At 45.9% G+C, this 19,557-nt stretch overlaps 1 protein-coding gene across 2 annotated transcripts in view; it reads left to right on the top strand.

Annotated features, from left to right (window-relative positions):
- The window catches only part of EPHX2 (epoxide hydrolase 2), a 56,850-nt gene that overhangs the window by 8,629 nt on the left and 28,664 nt on the right, over positions 1 to 19,557 (top strand). For both annotated transcript variants that reach the window (XM_089912780.1, XM_022594994.2), the window contains exons 2-8: positions 3,435 to 3,519; positions 6,592 to 6,751; positions 7,721 to 7,911; positions 9,332 to 9,454; positions 12,886 to 12,960; positions 16,213 to 16,308; positions 16,838 to 16,916. In XM_089912780.1, coding sequence (XP_089768906.1) covers positions 3,435 to 3,519; positions 6,592 to 6,751; positions 7,721 to 7,911; positions 9,332 to 9,454; positions 12,886 to 12,960; positions 16,213 to 16,308; positions 16,838 to 16,916 — 809 coding nt within the window. The remainder of the gene's footprint in view (positions 1 to 3,434; positions 3,520 to 6,591; positions 6,752 to 7,720; positions 7,912 to 9,331; positions 9,455 to 12,885; positions 12,961 to 16,212; positions 16,309 to 16,837; positions 16,917 to 19,557) is intronic.

Here is a 19,557-nt window from a genome sequence, read left to right as displayed (position 1 = left end):
GTTTTTTGGGAGTGTGTTTTGGGGTGTCTGTGACCTTATTATGATTTTAGGCAGCCTCTCTGCTAATGGGTGGGGTTGTGTTCCTGTCTTGCTAGTTGTGTGACATAGGGTGTCCAGCACTGTAGCTTGCTGGTCATTGAGTGGAGCTGGGTCTTAGCATTGAGATGGAGATCTCTGGGAGAGCCTTGACCATTTGATATTACATGGGCCAGGAGGTCTCTGGTGGAGCAATGTCCTGAACTCGGCTCTCCCACCTCAGAGGCTCAGGCCTGACACCCAGCCGGAGCACCAAGACCCTGTCAGCCACACGGCTCAGAAGAAAAGGGAGAAAAAAAAAAAAAAAAAAGAAAGACAGACAGAAAGAAAAATAAAATAAAGTTATTAAAAAATAAAAAAGTATTAAAAAGAAAAAAATATTTAAAAAAATAGAAACAAGAGAGCAACCAAACCAAACAAACAAATCCACCAGTGATAACAAGTGCTAAAAAGTATACAAAAAAAAAAAAATGGACAGACAGAACCCTAGGACAAATGGTAAAAGCAAAGCTATACAGACAAAATCACACAAAGAAGTGTACCCGTACACACTCACAAAAAGAGAAAAAGGAGGAAAAAATATATATATATAAAATTTTAAAAAAAGAAGAGAGCAACCAAATCAATAAACAAATCTACCAATGATAATAAACTCTAAGTACTAAACTAAGATAAGCATAAAACCAGAAACAAATTAGATGCAGAAAGCAAACCCCAAGTCTACAGTTGCTCCCAAAGTCCACCTCCTCGATTTGGGATGATTCGTTGTCCAATCAGGTATTCCACAGATGCAGGGTACATCAAGTTGATTGTGGAGCTTTAATCCACTGCTCCTGAGGCTGCTGGGAGAGATTTCACTTTCTCTTCTTTGTTCTCACAGCTCCCGGGGCTCAGCTTTGGATTTGGCCCCGCCTCTGCGTGTAGGTCACCTGAGGGCATCTGTTCTGCACCCAGACAGGACGGGGTTAAAGGAGCGGCTGATTCGGGGGCTCTGGCTCACTCAGGCCGGGGGGAGGGAGAGGTACCGATGCGGGGCGGGCCTGCGGCGGCAGAGGCCTGCGTGATGTTGCCCCATCCTGAGGCGCGCTGTGCGTTCTCCCGGGGGAGTTGTCCCTGGATCCCGGGACCCTGGCAGTGGCGGGCTGCACAGGCTCCCCGGAATGGGGGTGTGGATAGTGACCTGTGCTCGCACACAGGCTTCTTGGTGGCGGCAGCAGCAGCCTGAGCGTCTCATGCCCGTCTCTGGGGTCCGCGCTGATAGCCGCGGCTCGCGCGCGTCTCTGGAGCTCATTTAGGCGGTGGTCTGAATCCCCTCTCCTCACACACCCCGAAACAATGGTCTCTTGCCCCTTCGGCAGGTCCAGACTTTTCCCTGGACTCCCTCCCGGCTATCCGTGGCGCACTAACCCCTGCAGGCTGTGTACACGCAGCCAACCCCAGTCCTCTCCCTGCGCTCCGCCCGAAGCCGGAGCCTCAGCTCCCAGCCCCGCCCGCCCCGGCGGGTGAGCAGACAAGCCTCTCGGGCTGGTGAGTACCGGTCGGCCCTGATCTTCTGTGCGGGAATCTCTCCGCTTTGACCTCTGCACCCCTGTTGCTGTGCTCTCCGCGGCTCCGAAGCTTTCCCCCTCCGCCACCCGCAGTCTCCGCCCGCGAAGGGGCTTCCTAGTGTTTGGAAACCTTTCCTCCTTCACAGCTCCCTCCCGCTGGTGCAGGTCCCATCCCTATCCTTTTGTTTCTGTTTATTCTTTTTTCTTTTGCCCTACCCAGGTACGTGGGGGGGGTTCTTGCCTTTTGGGAGGTCTGAGGTCTTCTGCCAGCGTTCAGTAGGTGTTCTGTAGGAGTTGTTCCACGTGTAGATGTATTTCTGATGTATTTGTGGGGAGGAAGGTGATCTCTGCGTCTTACTCCTCCGCCATCTTGAAGGTCCCCCACTAATCTCTTTCAAGGGTTTTAATTTCTCTTAATTTTGTAGTTTTTAGTGTAGAGGTCTTAAACGTCTTTCATTAGATTTTTTTGGTTTGTTTTTTTTTAATTTTAAGGTAAATGATATTTTTTTAAATTTCATTTCCAATTGTTTGTTATCATTTCTTTTAAACCACCTCTTTCCTGTCCTCAGGATTTTTATTTTGATCTATCTTTAAGTTGACTAGAAGTCTTTCTTGAATTTTTTTCCAGGAAAGCCGTGATAGCAAACAATTGTATTAGTTTTACCTGTCTGAAAGTGGTTTATGTGGTTCTCAGCTTATCAATAATCAATGTTGTGGTCAGACCAGCCCTTGTGGTTCTTACTGTGACTGCAAGACGCCCTTCAGGAGTAGTCATCAGGGAAAAAAGTAAAGGTTTGTTACTTACAAGACCTGGTTCTCCTGTGAGCTCCCTAAGAATAGATCCAAATTTTTCCATTTTTGTATCACAGCATCTGGCACAATGCCTTGATGCCTTCGGTCCTCAGTGCAAGATTGTTGAGTTGAACTGTATGTTGCTCTTTGAAATTGGACGGCAGCTGGGGAAGGGCACGAGGGATCTTTTCGAGGTGATGGAAATGCTCTAAAACTGCAACGTGGTGATATTTGCACACCTCTATAAAATTACTACAAGTCATTGAATCGTACACTGAGAACATGTTAATTGAGTGTTATGTAAGTATAATTTAACAATGCTGTTTTTTTAAAAAAGACAACTGACGGCAAAGATGTGCCAAAGCCACTGCTGATGCTGGAAAATGGAGCAAGGCTACAGATAGTAGGGATATATATTTTTAATGTTTTGTCTAAAGTTGATTATTGTTACCTGCAAGAGGGTTAGTCAGGTAAAAGGTTGTTGACTGTTATCAGATACGAAACTCCCAGATATTTGTTCTCTTAACATGGGAATGGTAAATACTTTTAACTGGGTTGCCAATTCCAGTCCATTGTAAATATTTGCCTGGGACACTGTGCTAAGAAGGATCATAAATCAGTGTCTGGATGCAGTGGTATAGGATGTGGTGATGGGTTATTAAAGTCGGCCAGGGATTCAGAGTTTCGCGTGCATGCCAGGTACGTGCCATCCATTATATGGCTGATGTCACCCAGCCAGCCATGCTGGGGTAGCTCAGCCACCACTGGGTGTGGGAAATGATCAAGAAAGTGGAATGGGACCTTATGTTTTGTAATGTAGGGAAGCTAGAGGGCAATGAGCTGCTCTCTCTGTGTCTGCTACTCCTCAGGACCACATATAAGAGATGGATATGAATTGAGGTGTATTAATCACTAGGGTTACCATAACGAAGGACCACAGACTGGGTGGCTTCAACAACAGTTCCAGAGGCTAGATGTCCAAAATCAAGGTGTCTGTCCCCTACCTGCCATTGTGATGAAGTCATCTGAACGTTCCTGATGTTTCTTTGTGTCTTGCAGAGGCTTTCTGAATGGAGCTTTCATGAAAGGAGGCCCAGATGGTTCCAGTGCCCGCATGATGAAGGGAGAGATCACATTTTCCCAGGTGTGGCGACACCTCATAGACCCCCTTGAGAAGGTGTTCTGTAACTACACACCCATCTCCCCTGCTGACCGTAAGCTCCGTGAGGGCCGGGCCATGTCTGCCTCACCCGTTTACCCCTTATAACACTTAACTCACAAGACTGGGCTGGAGACATTTCAGATTGTTTATTGTCTCTTTGATCCAAGCAGAGGGCCACACCCCAGTGATTAGTAAATTTCCAAGCCCTTGAAGATCTATGCCAGGGAATTACAGCAGCCAGAGTAGCTTCTTTTTTTTTCCCCCTTTAGCTGTGGTTAAATACACATCACATAAAATGTACCACCTTGATCATTTTTAAGTATACAATTCGGTAGTGTTAAGTATATTCACGCCGGGTAACCAACACCACCGTCCATCTCCAGAACTCTTTTCATCTTGCAAAATGGAAACTCTATACCCATTAAACAGCAGCTGCCCATTCCTCCTTTCCCCAACCCCTGGCAACCACTATTGAACTTTCTGCCTCTGTTTAGCTACTATACATATCTTATATAACTGGAATCATGCAATATTTGTCTTCTAGTGACTGACTTATTTTGCTTAGCATGAGGTCTTCAAGGTTCATCCATATTGTAGCATGTGTCTCAATTTCCTTCTTTTTTAAGGATGAATGATATTCCACTGTATGGATAGACTCCGTTCTGTGTATCCATTCATCTATCGATGGACATTTAGGTTACTTCCTCCTTTTGGTCACCATGTCTAATGCTGCTAGGAACATGGGTGTACAAATATCGGTTTGAAATCTTGCTTTCAGTTTTTCTGGATATATATCCAGAAGTGGGATTGCTGGATCATAGGGTGGTTTTCCATTTTTAATTTTTTGAGGAACCACCATAGTGTTTTCCATAGTGGCTGCACCATTCTACATTTTCCTCCCAGCAGTGCACAAGGTTTCCAGTGTTTCCACATCCTTGCCAACCTATTATTTTCTGTTTTCTTGATAGTAGTCATCCTTAGAGTACTTATTTTCAGACAAGGGCCACTGGGTCAGGGGAAGTTTTGTTAATTACTAACTATAAAATCGGTGGACTTTGGAATCTGATGTCAGGATTTGGGTCATAGCTCTCACTTACAGACGTGTGAGCACAGCAAGTCACAGAACCTCTCAGAGTCTCAGTTTTGCCACCTGTAAAATGAGATCGATAAGATGCTCCGTCTCCTAGGTTGTTATGAAGCTTGGAAAGTGCTTAGCACAATGCCTGGCACGTAATCAGTGCTCAATAGATAGTAGTTATTGTTGTTACTACAACCCCGATTTTTTAAAATTGAAGTGTAGTTGGAGATTAAATAAAGTAATCAGGATCTAAAACCACTTGAATTCTCAATTAGTGCCTCGGAGAAGAAAGGCTATTGAGAATCTACTCTATGAGCACACAGATAAAGCAGTCTGGTTTTTTTTTTTAATTACAGCCACCTATCAGTCTAACAGGGAACTTGGGGCCCAGCATAATAGAAAGCAAAGCCCACCTTTCCAGTGAAGACAAGCGTGGTCTTAGCGTGGGGAGTGTAGTGAATTGTGGTCACTTTAAAACTCTCTGTCTTTCACACACACACACACACACACGCACACACACACACATATTTTGGCAACTCGTGAATGAAAACTGTAGTGATACCATTGGGGATAAACATTACTGAAGCGTGAATCAATAAAAAAAAAAGCTGCAGTAATATTGTTGGAAGGTAAGGAAAGGGAGAAGTGGTATGAATTTCATTCATTTACACGTGACTATACAGTTTTCCCAACACCATTTATTGAAGAGACTGTTCTTTCCTCATCGTGTACTCTTGGCTCCTTTGTCATAAATTAATTGACACGTGGGTTTTTTTTCTGGGCTCTCTATCATTCTGCTATTGATGGGTATTTGGGTAATTTTTAGTTTGGGACTATTATATATGAGACAAGAGTGCTACTATGATAGTGTATAAGTATACCACAATCCATTCTGCTATTAATGGGTGTATTCGTTTGCTACGGCTACCATAACAAAATACCACAGACTGGGTGGCTTAAACAACAAAATTTATTTTCTCATAGCTCTGGAGGCTAGAAGCCCAAGACCAAGGTGTTGGCAGGATTGGTTTCTTCTGAGGCCTCTCTCCTTGGCTTGTAGGTGACCGACTTCTCCCTGTGTCCTCACATTCTTTCTTCTGTGTGTGTCTGTGTCCTAATCACCTGTTCTTATAAGGACACCAGTCAGATTGGATTAGGGTCCCCTGACCTCATTTTTGTCGTGGTCCGAATGCAGGTTGGAAAAGAATTTCCAGACACAAAGGCAGAATGTAAAGATGATAGAATTTATTAGAGGGAGGGGTGGCTGCCTGAACAGTGGGCCGGCTGACGTCCTAGTAGTCTGGGAGAGTCGAGCCCAAACATGTGCTTTGGATCAGTTTTTATAGCCAGAAAACAAAGGAACGGTCTGAGGTGAAAATTTCATTTACGGATTGGTCGAGGCACATATACCTTCCTTCTATAGGGTGGAGTGGGACAGGCAAGATGCCTTTCCTTATTTGGGACAGGTCCTGTTGCCCAGGTGGGCGTTGCCCAGGTGGGCTCAGGAATTTCGTAACCATCACAACACGGTGGGGGGGAGCGAGTAAGTGTCCTGTAGGGGGTGTAACGCTGCAACTTTTACAGGCAGGGTCATCCTTTGTCCTTGAAGCACCATTGTCCTTGGAGAACCACAATTTTACCTTAATGATCTCTTTAAAGACCCTTTTTCCAAAGGACAATCACATTCTGAGCTTCTGGGGGTTAGGACTTCAACATGAATTTGTAGGGGACCCAATTCAGCTCTAACAGGGGGATTTGAGTAGTTTCTAGTTTGCAGTTCTTAGGAAAAGTGCTGCTATGAACATTTTTGTACATGTCTTTTGGTGAACATATGTGGACATTTCCACTGGGGATGTGTCCAGGAGTGGAATTGCTGGATCACAGGGAATGCATGTGTTCAGATTTAGTAAATGCTGCCCAAAGCTTTTCCAAGTGGTTTCACCAATTGACAATCCCTCATCAATTCACTTTCACAGTGGATGCCATTCATGGAAGAAAACTGCAGGAAATGTTCTGAGGACTCTGGAATCTGCCTCCCTGAGAATTTCTCTATAAATCAGATCTTTGGCAAGGCGCTTGCAGCAAGAAAGGTCAACGACCCCATGCTTCAGGCAGCTCTCACTCTCAGAAAGAAGGGTAAGGATCTGATACTGGCCGTTCTCTGACCCAACCCCACCAGAACCCTTGGGAGGGTCAGGTCAAAATACATCTAAATGTGCATTGAGTTCAATGACAGGCACACTTATACTCATACGTATTAGCAATTCCTTCAGTTGATTTTCCTTGAACAGACATTTATTTAGTGGCAGAGCCCAGCTCTTCGTCACAGGCATGTTTGAGGTCGTCCTACCCACTTACCAGTAGCCTTACCTGGTTGTGTCTGAGACATCCCTGGTCCATATTTCCCACTCATATTACATGGAAAGGGTCTGTCCATTGACTTATCCTTGTCTTGTTTCCAGCATCTCCTGGTTCTTGTCCTGTCTGGTTAGGCAGGGGATAATGCTGTCTCTGTTTACATTTCTCTAGTTTTGAAATGGGAGCACTATCTCTGCCAAGGCAGGTGTTTTGAAGCGTGGTCCAGCAGAGTTTGCAGTAATGTAGACTGAGAGGAGGGTTGGAGTGGCAGTCCAAAGGTGGGATTCTGGGCCTGCCTCAGCTCTGCCTGCACTCTGCGGCTCTGGGCAGCTTATAATTTGTCTGAGCTTCCATTTTCCCGTTGGTAAAAGTGGGATGGTAAGATCTGCCCTGCCTGCCCCAAAGGTGTGAGGATCGAATGGGCTGATGAATGTCAAAACTCTGATCCAATGAGCTGACGAATATCACAACTTCTTGCTCTACGATTGCAAGAAATGAAGGGATGTAGTGTTTCCATCTGAAAGCCCTTGGTGCACACCGTTAGGGGCTCTAGCGTCTGTGCCGGGAGGGGCTTATGGGTAACGATGGTGCTTTTCTAACTTGTCAGTTTAGAAGCCAGACATCAGGAGATTGATGTAAGTGAGCAGAACCCCGCCTGGCCCCGTCTTGGGGCCCCCTGTGGGATACCCAGAGCCTCTCAGAGCAAAGTTCTATAGCTGGTCTATTCACTGGTACCTTCTCACTCAGGATTTACAACCTGCATCCTCACCAACATCTGGCTGGATGACAGCACCCAGAGAGGCAGCCTGGCCCAGACGATGTGTGAGCTCAGGCCGCACTTCGATTTCCTGATTGAGTCATGCAGGATCGGAATGGCCAAGCCTGACCCTCAGATCTACAAGTTCATGCTGGACGTCTTGAAGGCCAGCCCCAGTGAGGTACCTAGACACTGCCTTTCAGTGGAAAAGAATGTTCTAGAGGTATTGCAATCAAGAAAAATTGAGGAGGCGTGAAGAGATGAGGGACACCTGGGACCTGGCAGGGTGGTCCTATGTCCAGTGGCAGGTGCCACTTCTCCCAGGCCAGGACTTCTGAAGGGCTTTTACCCACCCCTTCAACCTAGAAAGTTCTACCGGAGGTGGGCATCTGGCTCCTCTCCGTGGCTCTTACAGGACCTTGGTTAAAACAGGTATTGTCAAAAGCTGCCAGACCAGCTGCCTCAGTTTACCTAAAAGAAACGTAGACCCTGGGAGACTTTCCCAAGACACAGGTCACCCCACCAAAGGCTGGGCAGGGATGGGCTCCAGTACTGCAGGAGGCTCCTTGTAGGGTATCCCCGCACCCCTAAATTCTGTCTTCGTGCCGTCTCTAGATTATCTAGTCTAAAATGTTGTTTTTGTTGTGTTTCCCTACTCCAATCTCCACAAAGGTCTTTGGACCAAGATGAAATTCCTTTCTCTGGCATTTCTGACCCTTTCTTGTTAACCCTGCTTCACCCACAAGCTGATCGGAGGGAAATCCTTACCTGTTCAATCCCAGAACTCTTCCCTTCTCCTCTCAAACTTTGCTTCTGCTCTTCTCAGCCCCCAGATTAAGTATTATAACAGCGCTCTAAATTTTAGTATGCATATAAATAAATGTCTTTTCACTGATGGCTTTTAGGTTGGATGAGCTGCTTAGACATCCAGGCCTGCCCTAATCCAAGATTATAAATAACTGCCCCATGCTTTCTTCTACAACTTTAAGGATTTTCTTTTTTTCTTTAAGGATCATTTCTTTTGACATTTAAATCTTTGATCTATTCAGAACTTATTTGGGGAATAAGTGAAGGAAGGACCCACTTTTTCCCCCAAACTGTTGAAATAATTAAATAATCTTTCAAATAATCTTTTTCCTCACCAATTGGGCATGACACTTTTATTAGAAACTAAATTTTCATTTGTATATGAGTCTATTCCTCGACTCTCTGTTTTATTACCTGACTTTATTATAGTTCTTTTCCAGACATTTTTTTTGGGGGTCTATTCATACATTTTCCTAGATGAATTTTAATGTCATCCTGATAAGTTTATATTCTTCTTTAATCTTTTTACAGTTTCGGAATTCAGGGAACATGTATATCTATCTGTGTGTTTATGTTTATGCTTATGTAATTAAATGTTTTTAATTTTAAGAGTAAAGAGTTACATGGAGAGAAAAAAATAATTCTTAATCTCTAATCAATCAATCTTATTGTGAGATTATTAACTCTTAACCTCAACCGCTGTTCTTACTTTAACATGTTTCTGGCCAGTGGCCCTTGTGCATGAATTTTGCTTTGGTAGAAGTGATGCTAGTATCCATGCTCTTTGCATTCAGGTGGTTTTCTTGGATGACTTCGAGGTTAATCTGAAGCCGGCCCGTGACCTGGGGATGGTTACCATCCTCGTCCGTGACACTGACACTGCCCTGAGGGAGCTGGAGAAAGTAACCGGGGTGCAGGTAACTTTCTGTCCGCGCTGAGTCAGATTTCCTGTCGCTCATCTGTGTTTAGGTACGCAAGCGACAAAACAAGTGAGGGCGTTCACTGCTCCCGGTGTGGTTCCAAGTAGGGAGCTCCTCGGTGGGAGACCGTTACCCTTAGTGCAATCAGCATGATGTCCACGAAGAACTTCCTGTTTCCCTCTCTGCAGTCAGTGAACAGGGAAAGGACACTCTGAGAGCAAGAATCTATACTGGTCAGACTCAGAGGACCAAGACTAGAGTGGGGCCTTCAAAGCCACCCATCCAGAGTAAATACTGAGAATGTAGCTGCTGGGTTTGCCCCTGGGGTGTGGAGGGGGGCCCCAGTCCTTCTCTGCTCTGCCTGGTCATGCTGCTTGCACTCAGGTGTAGTGGTTTAGCTCCACCTGGGTCACACCCTCTTGGCAGTCAGAGGAAAGGCTCCTAAGTAAACCTGTCCCGAGCCCGGGAGGCTGGGATGCCCGTAATAATGCCCCTGGGGGCTGATGGGATTAGCCCACTGTGCCAGAGCTGAGGCACCTTTTGTTCTTGTAATGTTACCTAAGATCACTGATCCCACTGAGTCTGGGAGTGACAGTTTCATAGGCTTTTGTAGGCCATGCTTTGCTCGTGTCAGTATGATGGGAAAGGAGGTGTGGGAGCCCATACACTTGATTGACGTAAAAGGTGTCACACTGTTTTTTCAAAGGGAACTATATTAGCTTCCTACGGCTGCCGGAAAGTAGCACAGACTTGGTGGCTGAGACAGCAATCTCTCTAGGAGTCTAGAAGTCTAAGAGCAAGTTGTTAAGGGTTGGTTTCTTCTGAAGGCTTCTCGCCGTGTCTTCACACGGTCTTCCCCTGTATGTGTCTCTTCTTGTAAACACACCAGTCAGATTGGATTCTGTCTCCAGTAGGTCCACTACAGGGGCCTCATTTAAGGTTCATCACCTCTTTAAAGACCTTATCTCCAAATATTAGTCACATTCTGAGGTCCTGGGGGTTAGGACTTCAGCAGACGCATTTGGAGGGCACACAGTTTTGCCCCCATAACAGGAACAGCTGACTTTTCGTCTTTAACAAATAAATTAAAACGTATATCTAATGACTCTACAACCTTAGAGCATCTCACCCAAGCTTGATTTGTCCTTCTGCAAGCCTGGAGGTCTTGTGCAGCAGAGAAGAAATCATCCAAACTTGGAATCGGAGCATCCTTTTGCCGGTTCCACTTACCAGGTTCCTCCCCTCATTACCTCTGAGCCACAGACTCCTGTCCTGTAAAATTGGGAAAGGGAGCCATTTGTCCCACCTATCTTTTCCTAAGGGATATGGGGAAGGTATAAGGAAAAATGATAATCATTTCTTTTTAAACAGAGGAGAAGCGCCTCTTGTCTCTCAGGAATGCTGTGGGAATCAGTCATGAATGGGCTTTATAAACTGGACAAACACATGGCAGAATCATTAGAGTAGGAAACCCGCACCCTCCCCACCCCTTGAACCAATGGGACATCCCCTGGTGTGTGACCTAGGAAGTCGGGGTCACATCAGATAAAGGACCCCAGGAGACGCTGGCCCTGGTGGGTGTCTGGGCTCCTTCACTGCCGTCAGAGGCATCCAGCTGCCCATCCCCACGGGCCACACCCTGGGTCCTCTCCAGACGCCACAGAGGTGGGCGCCCACCTATCTCAACCTCTGAGGATGCCCAGGCAGACTCTTCTGTGTTTCAAAGTAGGTGAATTCCATAGTCTACTCCTCCCCATTTTAGAGGGCAGAAAACTGGGTAGCGGAAGAGAATGGCTTCTTCCTTAGGTCTCACCTTTAGGACTAAAGATGAGAAGTCAAACGGTGGGCGTCACCAACATGATGCTGTTCAGAAAAGGCCCACTTATATGTGCTCAGCATCCTGTCCTTTGTCATTTCTGTCTCAAGGAAACCGACACCAATACATTACGGAAGCTTCTTAAGGATCCTTTGCTCAGGAATTTTCCTTTTTACCGAGATGGACAAAGATGGGTAACCTGACCCCCCTGGGGCTCCAGAGGACAGAACTGGGGCCGGCAGGCAGAAGGCTCTCATCAGCTGAATTGCATCCCCCCCACCAAATCCATATGCTGAAGCCCTAACCCCCAGGACCTCACAATGTGACTGTATTTGGAGATTGGATCTTTAAAGAGGTATTTAAGGTAAAATGAGGTCATAAGGATGGGCCCTAATCTATTAAGACTGGTGTCCTTATAAGAAGAGGAGATTAAGACACAGACACACACAGAGGGAAGGCCATGTGAGGATACGGGGAGAAGACGGCCGTCTACAAGTCAAGGAGAGAGGCCTCAGGAAGAACCAACCCTGCCAGCACCTCCTTGGACTTCCAGCTTCCAGAAGCGTGAGAGGACAAACGTCTGTTGCTTAAGCACCCCAGTCTGAAGCACAGTGCTGTGGCCGCCTGAGCTGACCCATACAAGGCCCGGAGAGTTCGATTTTGGCTGACTTGAAGAAGAAACCCTTCAACAGAGTCATGTAATGATGGGATGACTGCTCTGTGAACTTGGCATTCCTGGCTGTGTCCAGCATGAGCCTGGGTGACCACTTGAGGAACTGCCCTAGAGAAGAATTACATTCATTAAAGTCCAAAATCTCAGTGTTTGGGAGCAAGTGGTGTTTATTCCTCGCAGATGTGAAATTCAGTGGGTGATGGCCAGGGGCTTGCCTCACAGCCATTCTAGGACCCAGGTTGATGGAGAACCCCCGTCTTCTATTGGTGGTTTCCGAGGTCACGCTGAACACCAGATGAAAAGGCGGAAAAGAATATAGAGAATCATGTAGGGATTTTCACAGCTCTGGTGGTCAGGCCATGCTCTTCTTTTTTTTAAATTTTATTTTAATGCATTTTTTATATTCTTTACCATTATGGTTTATCACAGGATATTGAATATCATTCCCTGTGCCATACAATAGGACCTTTTTGTTTATCCATTCTAAATGTAATAGTTTGCATCCACTAACCCCAAATTCCCAATCCATTCCTCTCCCTCCCTGCCTCCCCCTTGGCAACCACAAGGTTGTTCTCTATGTCTGTGAGTGTGTTTCTGTTTTGTAGGTAGGTTCATTTGTGCCATATTTTAGATGCCACATATAAGTGATATCATACATATGGTATTTGCCTTTCTCTTTCTGACTGACTTCACTTAGTATGATCATCTCTAATTGCATAGGCCATGCTCTTTGTCGGCATCCTGTTGGCCAGAACTCAGTCACCGGACTCCACTGACCCTAGAGGAGAGGGGGCTGGGTTGGTCAGTCACCCACAGGACTCAGGAAGCCATGGCCAAGGTGACCAGGGGCTGTCTTATGGAGTTTTGTGAACTCACTCTGAGGCCTTCTCGTGGAAGGAAGCGGAGCCATCTGCCTCACTGTGTCTCTCTTACTTTCAGCTCCTCCAAACTGCAGCCCCCCGACCAATCCCCTGCGATCCAAGCACCGTGAGCCATGGGTACGTGCCCATAAAGGTGAGTCAGCGCTCTCTCACCAGCAGCTGAGTCTCTCTAACCAGCCCCCTAAAACGACTTGTGAGACGTTTGTGAAATCTCAAGGGTAGCTACAAATCCATCATGTATATGGAAATGGTATTTCCCACAAGCATGATTCCTCAAAAATCAATAGCAGGGCTTCCCTGGTGGCGCAGTGGTTGAGAGTCCACCTGCCAATGCAGGGACACGGGTTTGGGCCCTGGTCTGGGAAGATCCCACACGCCACGGAGCGGCTGGGCCCGTGAGCCACAACTACTGAGCCTGCGCGTCTGGAGCTTGTGCTCCGCAACAAGACAGGCCGCGACAGTGAGAGGCCCGCGCACCACGATGAAGCGTGGCCCCCGCTCGCCACAACTAGAGAAAGCCCTCGCACAGAAACGAAGACCCAACACAGCCAAAAATAAAATAAATAAATAAAAATTTAAGAAGCTAAAAAAAAAAAAAAAAATCAATAGCAGACGTGGACCAATGTGGTCAGACTCCCACGGAACAACAGGCCACGTGGGGCCTTGCTCTGTCCCCACAGCCTGCATGTCTGGCACTTTATTTCATTATTTCATCCAGCGGGTGTTATCGGCCCTTCCTTTGTGTCAGGCACGGGCCAGATAGGAGGGATGCAGGGAGGCACCAGATACAGAGAGGGAAACGGCCAGTCATTAGCCCAGGGGTCAGGGCTGCAGCAAGACCAAGGCCACGTGCAGAGGGGCCCTGACTCCTGACCCAGCCGGGATACAGAGCAGGGCTTAAAAACATCTTCTCAGGTTCACTTTGGGATCTTCCTTCATTTGTCACTGTGGCCATTTAACTAAGACAGGACCTAAAGCTACGGGTTAGCTCACAAGCAAAACAAAACTCGGCAGTTGCTTTGGAGCCGGGTGGAACCAGTTTGAATCCTGGCTTTGGCACTTACTAAGTTGGCAAATGTGGGCACATTTCTTATCATTCTGGACCCCAGTGTACACAGCTTTATAATGAGATGGCGATAATACCTCCCCTCAATGTTCTTGTAAGGATTAATTGAAACACCCCATGTTGATCATGGTGGGTAGTACCTCGTGCTTCATAAAGAAGAGAGCTGGTGTCCTGAGCTGTGCGGGTCTGGGACCTGGGGAGGACCTGCTGCCCTGGAGGAGAGCCCCATGGATGTTCAGTGAGCATTTGCTATTTGCTAGGCACAGAGAGAAATACCTAGATGAATGGAGGTCTTCTGTGACCTCAAGGATTGTATGGCCTGCATTCTGCCGAGGTAACATTCCCTGCAGTTACATCACGGGATGCGGCCCTAACGGCAGTGGCTCAAGCACTCAGAATGGGCTCTGAAGGGGGTGGAGAAAGTGACTGTAATTGCGGGGGATGAGATTCAGTGGTGAAGTGAGCATCAGAGGATGAGTGGGATTTGGATAGTGAGAAAGGGCTTTTCTGGTCAACGTGGCTGCTCTTAGAACCCTGGGTGCTCCTGGACCAGTTTCATAAGGTTTCATAAGCTCCCTTCAGACCTCGTCTCTAGTATTGATGCCGAGTAAGGGGCTCTTTGCCTGGGGCTGGAGTCTGTCTGGGCTGTGACCCTGCATCTCCAATCCTACAGACAGGGTTACTCTCATAATCCTCCTGATGCTTGCGTATCCAGCCGGTTTCAGTAGATTCCCCATTTGACCTTGAAGGAGTGTGATCAGAGCTGCCTGACCACTTCCTCTGCCCTCACCCCAAAACTAAAGGGCTGGGGCAGTAGTAGCCTCTGGGGAGCCCAGGCCCTGGGAGTGCTATTGCCTTGATGCTAATGCAACTCAAAGTGCGTTGATAATAGGTCTTTTCAGTTTTCTGGCTTAACGGCAATTTTAGAGCACACTGTTCAAAGGATGGGAAGGTGCATGCATTTGCTGAGCTACTCAGCTGAATCAAATATCTAGCAGCAAGAGCGAGCCTTCTAGTTAAGATGCATTGAGGACAGAGGCAGACTAGGATCATTTGATTGGACATCAGAACTATAACATTTTTCAGTATAAAGGAGCATAGAATTTAAAGTTCAAGTCCCTCCTTTTGCCAAGTACTAAAGGGAAGACTAGAGAACATATTCTGATTGAAAAAAAAGACTGTAGTCCAAGAAAGGGTTTGTGAAATGTCAGCCCGATGTTTTCTTGAGCGAAATGGCTTGTTGGGAATTGTGAATGAAACTTCCGGTTTGGAACGCCAGCTTGGAGTAGTGTGAGATGCAGCGAAATAGAGTTGTTCCAAGTGGATTTCTATAAAGTGAAGCTTATTTTTCTCATTTGTTTCCACTAGAAAGTTAGAGATAAAGTACCTTGGGGGAAAAATAGGGTACTTTGACTATATATTGCTTTAGTTCTTTTGCTTAGACCCCCCTGTAATACTCAGAGTAGGCTCAGTGCTGTAACAAACAGCCCCACACTTTCAGTGGCTTGACTCCAAGTTTGTTTCTGGCTTGCAGCACAATCCCATGTGGGTTGGGAGTAGACTCTCTCCTCGCAGTCATTCAAGCACCCAGGCTCCTTCTTTCTGCAGGTTCTTCCTTCCTCAAGGCCCAGTCCATTCAGGTGCAGATAGGAAAAGAGAGGGAGAACCGGGTGCGCGGGAGGTTTACGGCCCAGATGGAGCACACATTTCTTCTGCTCATATGCCACTGGCCAGTCACACGGCCACACCCACAGCAGGAAGGTTGGGGGAGGCCTGGAAAATACCAGCAGGAGGCAAGGAGAAGAGAAGAAGGTGGATATTGGGCCCCGGCAGTCTTGGCCATACCCATGTAGCCCACAAAGGACCGGAAGTATAGCAAAGCTGGAAAAAATGTTCATATTCAAGAGATAAACAGCTTTTAATGAAATAATCATGGTATTCTGCACCTTCATGTGAATACCATGCCCTGTACAAAATCAGCCCCCAGTTTAAAATATGGAAAACATGTCAAATGACAGCAGAAACTCTGACAGGATGAGGGCCTTTTAGGGAGGAAGGCCAAGTTGTTTTGTTTTCCAACATTATGATCTTCTTTTCAGGCTCTTGTTCCAGTGAAACTGCCTGTTTTTCTTGCACAGTTTGATCACGTGTCTCTTCTCAGACATTTTCTTCTAACATTGGTGAGGTTTTAGCTGAGAAAGCTGAGTCAGGCGCGATCTGGCAACGTATTGAAATGGCCCGGGGCGATCTGCGGAAGAGGTGCCTGGTTACCCCCGGCCTGCGCTGAGGTCACTCCCCACTCACCTCTCTCTTCTACAGCCTGGGATGTGTCTGCATTTTGTGGAGCTGGGCTCTGGCCCTGCCGTATGCCTCTGCCACGGATTTCCGGAGAGCTGGTTCTCTTGGAGGTACCAGGTAAGGGAAACTGGGGGAAGTACGCCCCAGTCAGGGTGAGGGGAGAGAAGAGTCTAGATGGTGTGAGCCAGCCTGGAATATCATTAAGAAGCTGACACCTTACCGTGGAGCATCATCTCCCAAGTATGACCACGATATCTCTGAAATGTTGGGGCCGGAGATTGCTCCAGAGCTCAGATCTATGCCAGCCTATATGCCACCTTTTCAGATTAAAAAAAGCGTACTTCCTCAAGATGCTTTATGCCACCTGCTGGGAAATCTCTGTAATGAATATAGAAATCTGCAAGGTCTTTGCTGGGAAAGGTGCTCTGTCAGGTGTGGCATTAGGTGCAGGGCACAAACCCTACGACCATCCATGGCAGCCGGGTGGGCTCATTCCAGCCCCATGGTGAGGACACCAGGTAGTGCCGTGTGGCACTTTGAATTGAACCATTTACAATAACAGGGAGATAGAAGGAAGCAAAGAGGTGGCGTCAGCAAGACACTGATGAGCCCACACTGGAGAGGGTCTGAACTGTTTCTTTTCTAGATCCCTGCTCTGGCCCAGGCGGGCTTCCGGGTACTAGCGGTGGACATGAAAGGCTATGGAGAGTCATCTGCTCCTTCTGGTGGGTTAGCTGTTTTACAGCTGTCGGTGTTGGTCATGCCTTCTGATTGTCTGAGTTCTCCAACCGCACTGTCTTCCCCTGGTCCCAGGTCAGAGCAGACAGCCCTTCAAGGGGGTCTGACTTCCCCCTCCCTTCCCAGCTCCTGCAGTGTCTGTGTCTGTGCACTTTGGGCCCCAGAGGTCTCTCCTCCTCATACTCTGAATGAATTCAAGAAACCCAACGGCCTGTGCCCCAAGGGGGTCTCCTGCTAGTCATTGAGGATATAGGATGTAGGAGGTACCATCCTGCTCCAGAACTATTTTCATCTTGGAGAACTGAAACTCTGTACCCATTAAACAATAACTCCCCATTCTCCCTCCCCTCAGCCCCCAGCAAGCGCCCTTCTGCTCTCTCACTCTATAAATTTGACTAGTCTAGGTACCTCATCTAAGTGGATCATACAGTATTTATCCTTTTGTGACTGACTTACTTCACTTAGCAAAATGTCTTCAAGGTTCATCCATGTTATAGCATATGTCACAATTTCCTTCCTTTTTAAGGATGAATAATATTCCGTTGTATGTATAGACCGCGGTTTGTTTATCCATTCATCCATCGATGGATACTTGGGTTGCTACTGTGAATACTGCTGCTATGAACATGGGTGTACAAATATCTCTTTGAGTCCCTCCTGTCAGTTCTTTGGGGTATATACCCAGAAGTGGAACCGCTAGATCATATGGTAATTCATAGGCCAGATTCTTAACCCAGCGTCTACGGATCCCAGTGGGAGTCTATCCAAGGATGGGTGTCAGGGACCTGTGAACCCTTGAGAACATGTGTGGGTCTATGAGCATTTTCCTTGGGGAGGGGGGAGTCCATTGTTTTTATCAGTTTCAGAGGGATCCTCAGTCCCAAACCTTTAAGAACCCTGGGTGGAGGCAGGAATGGGAAGCAGCCAGGTGTGCAGCAGAGTCGCTGGTCCTTCCATGGTCAGTGATGCTCTTAGCAGCTTAGCAAGCCAAGCAGCAGCTCACCACCCCTTTTCTGAGCTGCTTCGGCTGCATGCACGTCAGGCCTGTTGTGTTGAGTTTGAAGCCCGCTGACGTGGGCTGGGGCTCTCAGTCACTCAGGAGGCCACCACCAGGCCACTCAGCCTGCCATGACAGAGATGTGCTTCCATGGTTGTTCCCTAAATGTCATGGTGTCAACTCAGCCGCTCCTTACTGCCTCTTGAACAATGCAGAAGCATTTTAGACAAAAGGAAGGACTTCAGTCCAAATATTCAGGAAAGACATCTAAGGTTTTTTTTTTTTTATTTCATTATTTAAATGTTTATTTTTATTTATACTGCAATCTTCCCTGAATCCCCTGGGCATTACTTAGTAATATAATTTATCATTCAAACTACAACACTATTAAAAGAGAAACTATTAATAATAACACATAAACTAAAACTGTCCTGGACAAACTGGGACTTATGGTCATACCCTAATTATGACTCTTCTTTTAAAATAAAAACATAATTTACATGTTAACTGTTGTCAAAGATTATACATAACATTAATTCTAAAGCCAAGTGCAATGATTTGGAATGCATATATGTACATTTCAGATCATTTGTATATAAATTTCAGATCATTTGGCAGTAGATTTTAAGTAACAAATTATTTTCCCTTAAAATTATGAAGACTTTGTCCTAGTACTTTCTAGCTTCCCTTGTTGCTATACAGCATTCCAGTGCCATGGTACCTTTTTTCCTTACCCTTGAGACTTTTAGGATCTTTATCTGTTGTGTTCTAAAATGTTATTATATTGTGCTATGATACGGGTCTTTTTTCATCTACTTTTCTGGGTACATTTAACTTTCAGTTCTTGGAAATTTTCTTGAATTATTTCTTTGAAAATTGTTTTCTCTGTTTTTCTTTCTTTTTCTTTTCTGGAATTGCTATTATTGGTAAAATGTCCATACTGCCCAAAGCAATCTACAGAGTCCATGCAATCCCTATCAAAATCCCAATGACATTTTTTACAAAAATAGAAAAAACAATTCTACAATTCATATGGATCCACAAAAGACTACAAATAGTCAAATCAATCTTAAGAAAGAATAAAGCTGGAGGACTCATACTTCTTGATTTCAAAATACATTACAAGGCTACAGTAATCAATACAGTATGGTATTGGTATAAAGACAGACATACACACCAATGGAATAGAGAGTCCAGAAATGAACCCTTGTGTATCTGGTCAGATAACCTTCAACAAGGGTGCCAAGGCCACTCAATGGGGAAAGGACAGTCTGTTCAACAAATAGTGTTGTAAAAACTGAATATCCATATGCAAAATAATGAAATTGTACCCTTATCTTACACCATCCACAAAAAACAACTCAAAGTGGATTATAGGCTTAAACTGAAGACCTGACACTAAAATTCCTAAATGAAAACATAGTGGAAAAGCTTCATGATGTTGGTATTAGCAATGGTTTCATGGATATGACACCAAAAGCACAGGCAACAACAACAAAAATAAACAAGCAGACTATATCAACCTAAGAATTTAATAAGATATTTTTTTTTTTTTGCCAAAGGGGCTCTTTTAGTTTTCTGGTAATTTTTAAACATGCAAATTAAGTGTATTTCTTTTATTTTTAATTGCA

This window comes from Delphinapterus leucas, chromosome 6, assembly GCF_059928025.1.
Source record: "Delphinapterus leucas isolate spDelLeu-1000000601 "Yukka" chromosome 6, BTC_Dleu_Yukka2, whole genome shotgun sequence".
NCBI lineage: Eukaryota > Metazoa > Chordata > Mammalia > Artiodactyla > Monodontidae > Delphinapterus > Delphinapterus leucas.
The sequence above is the reverse complement of the archived record's forward strand: the minus strand, read 5'-3'. Positions and strand labels throughout refer to the sequence as shown.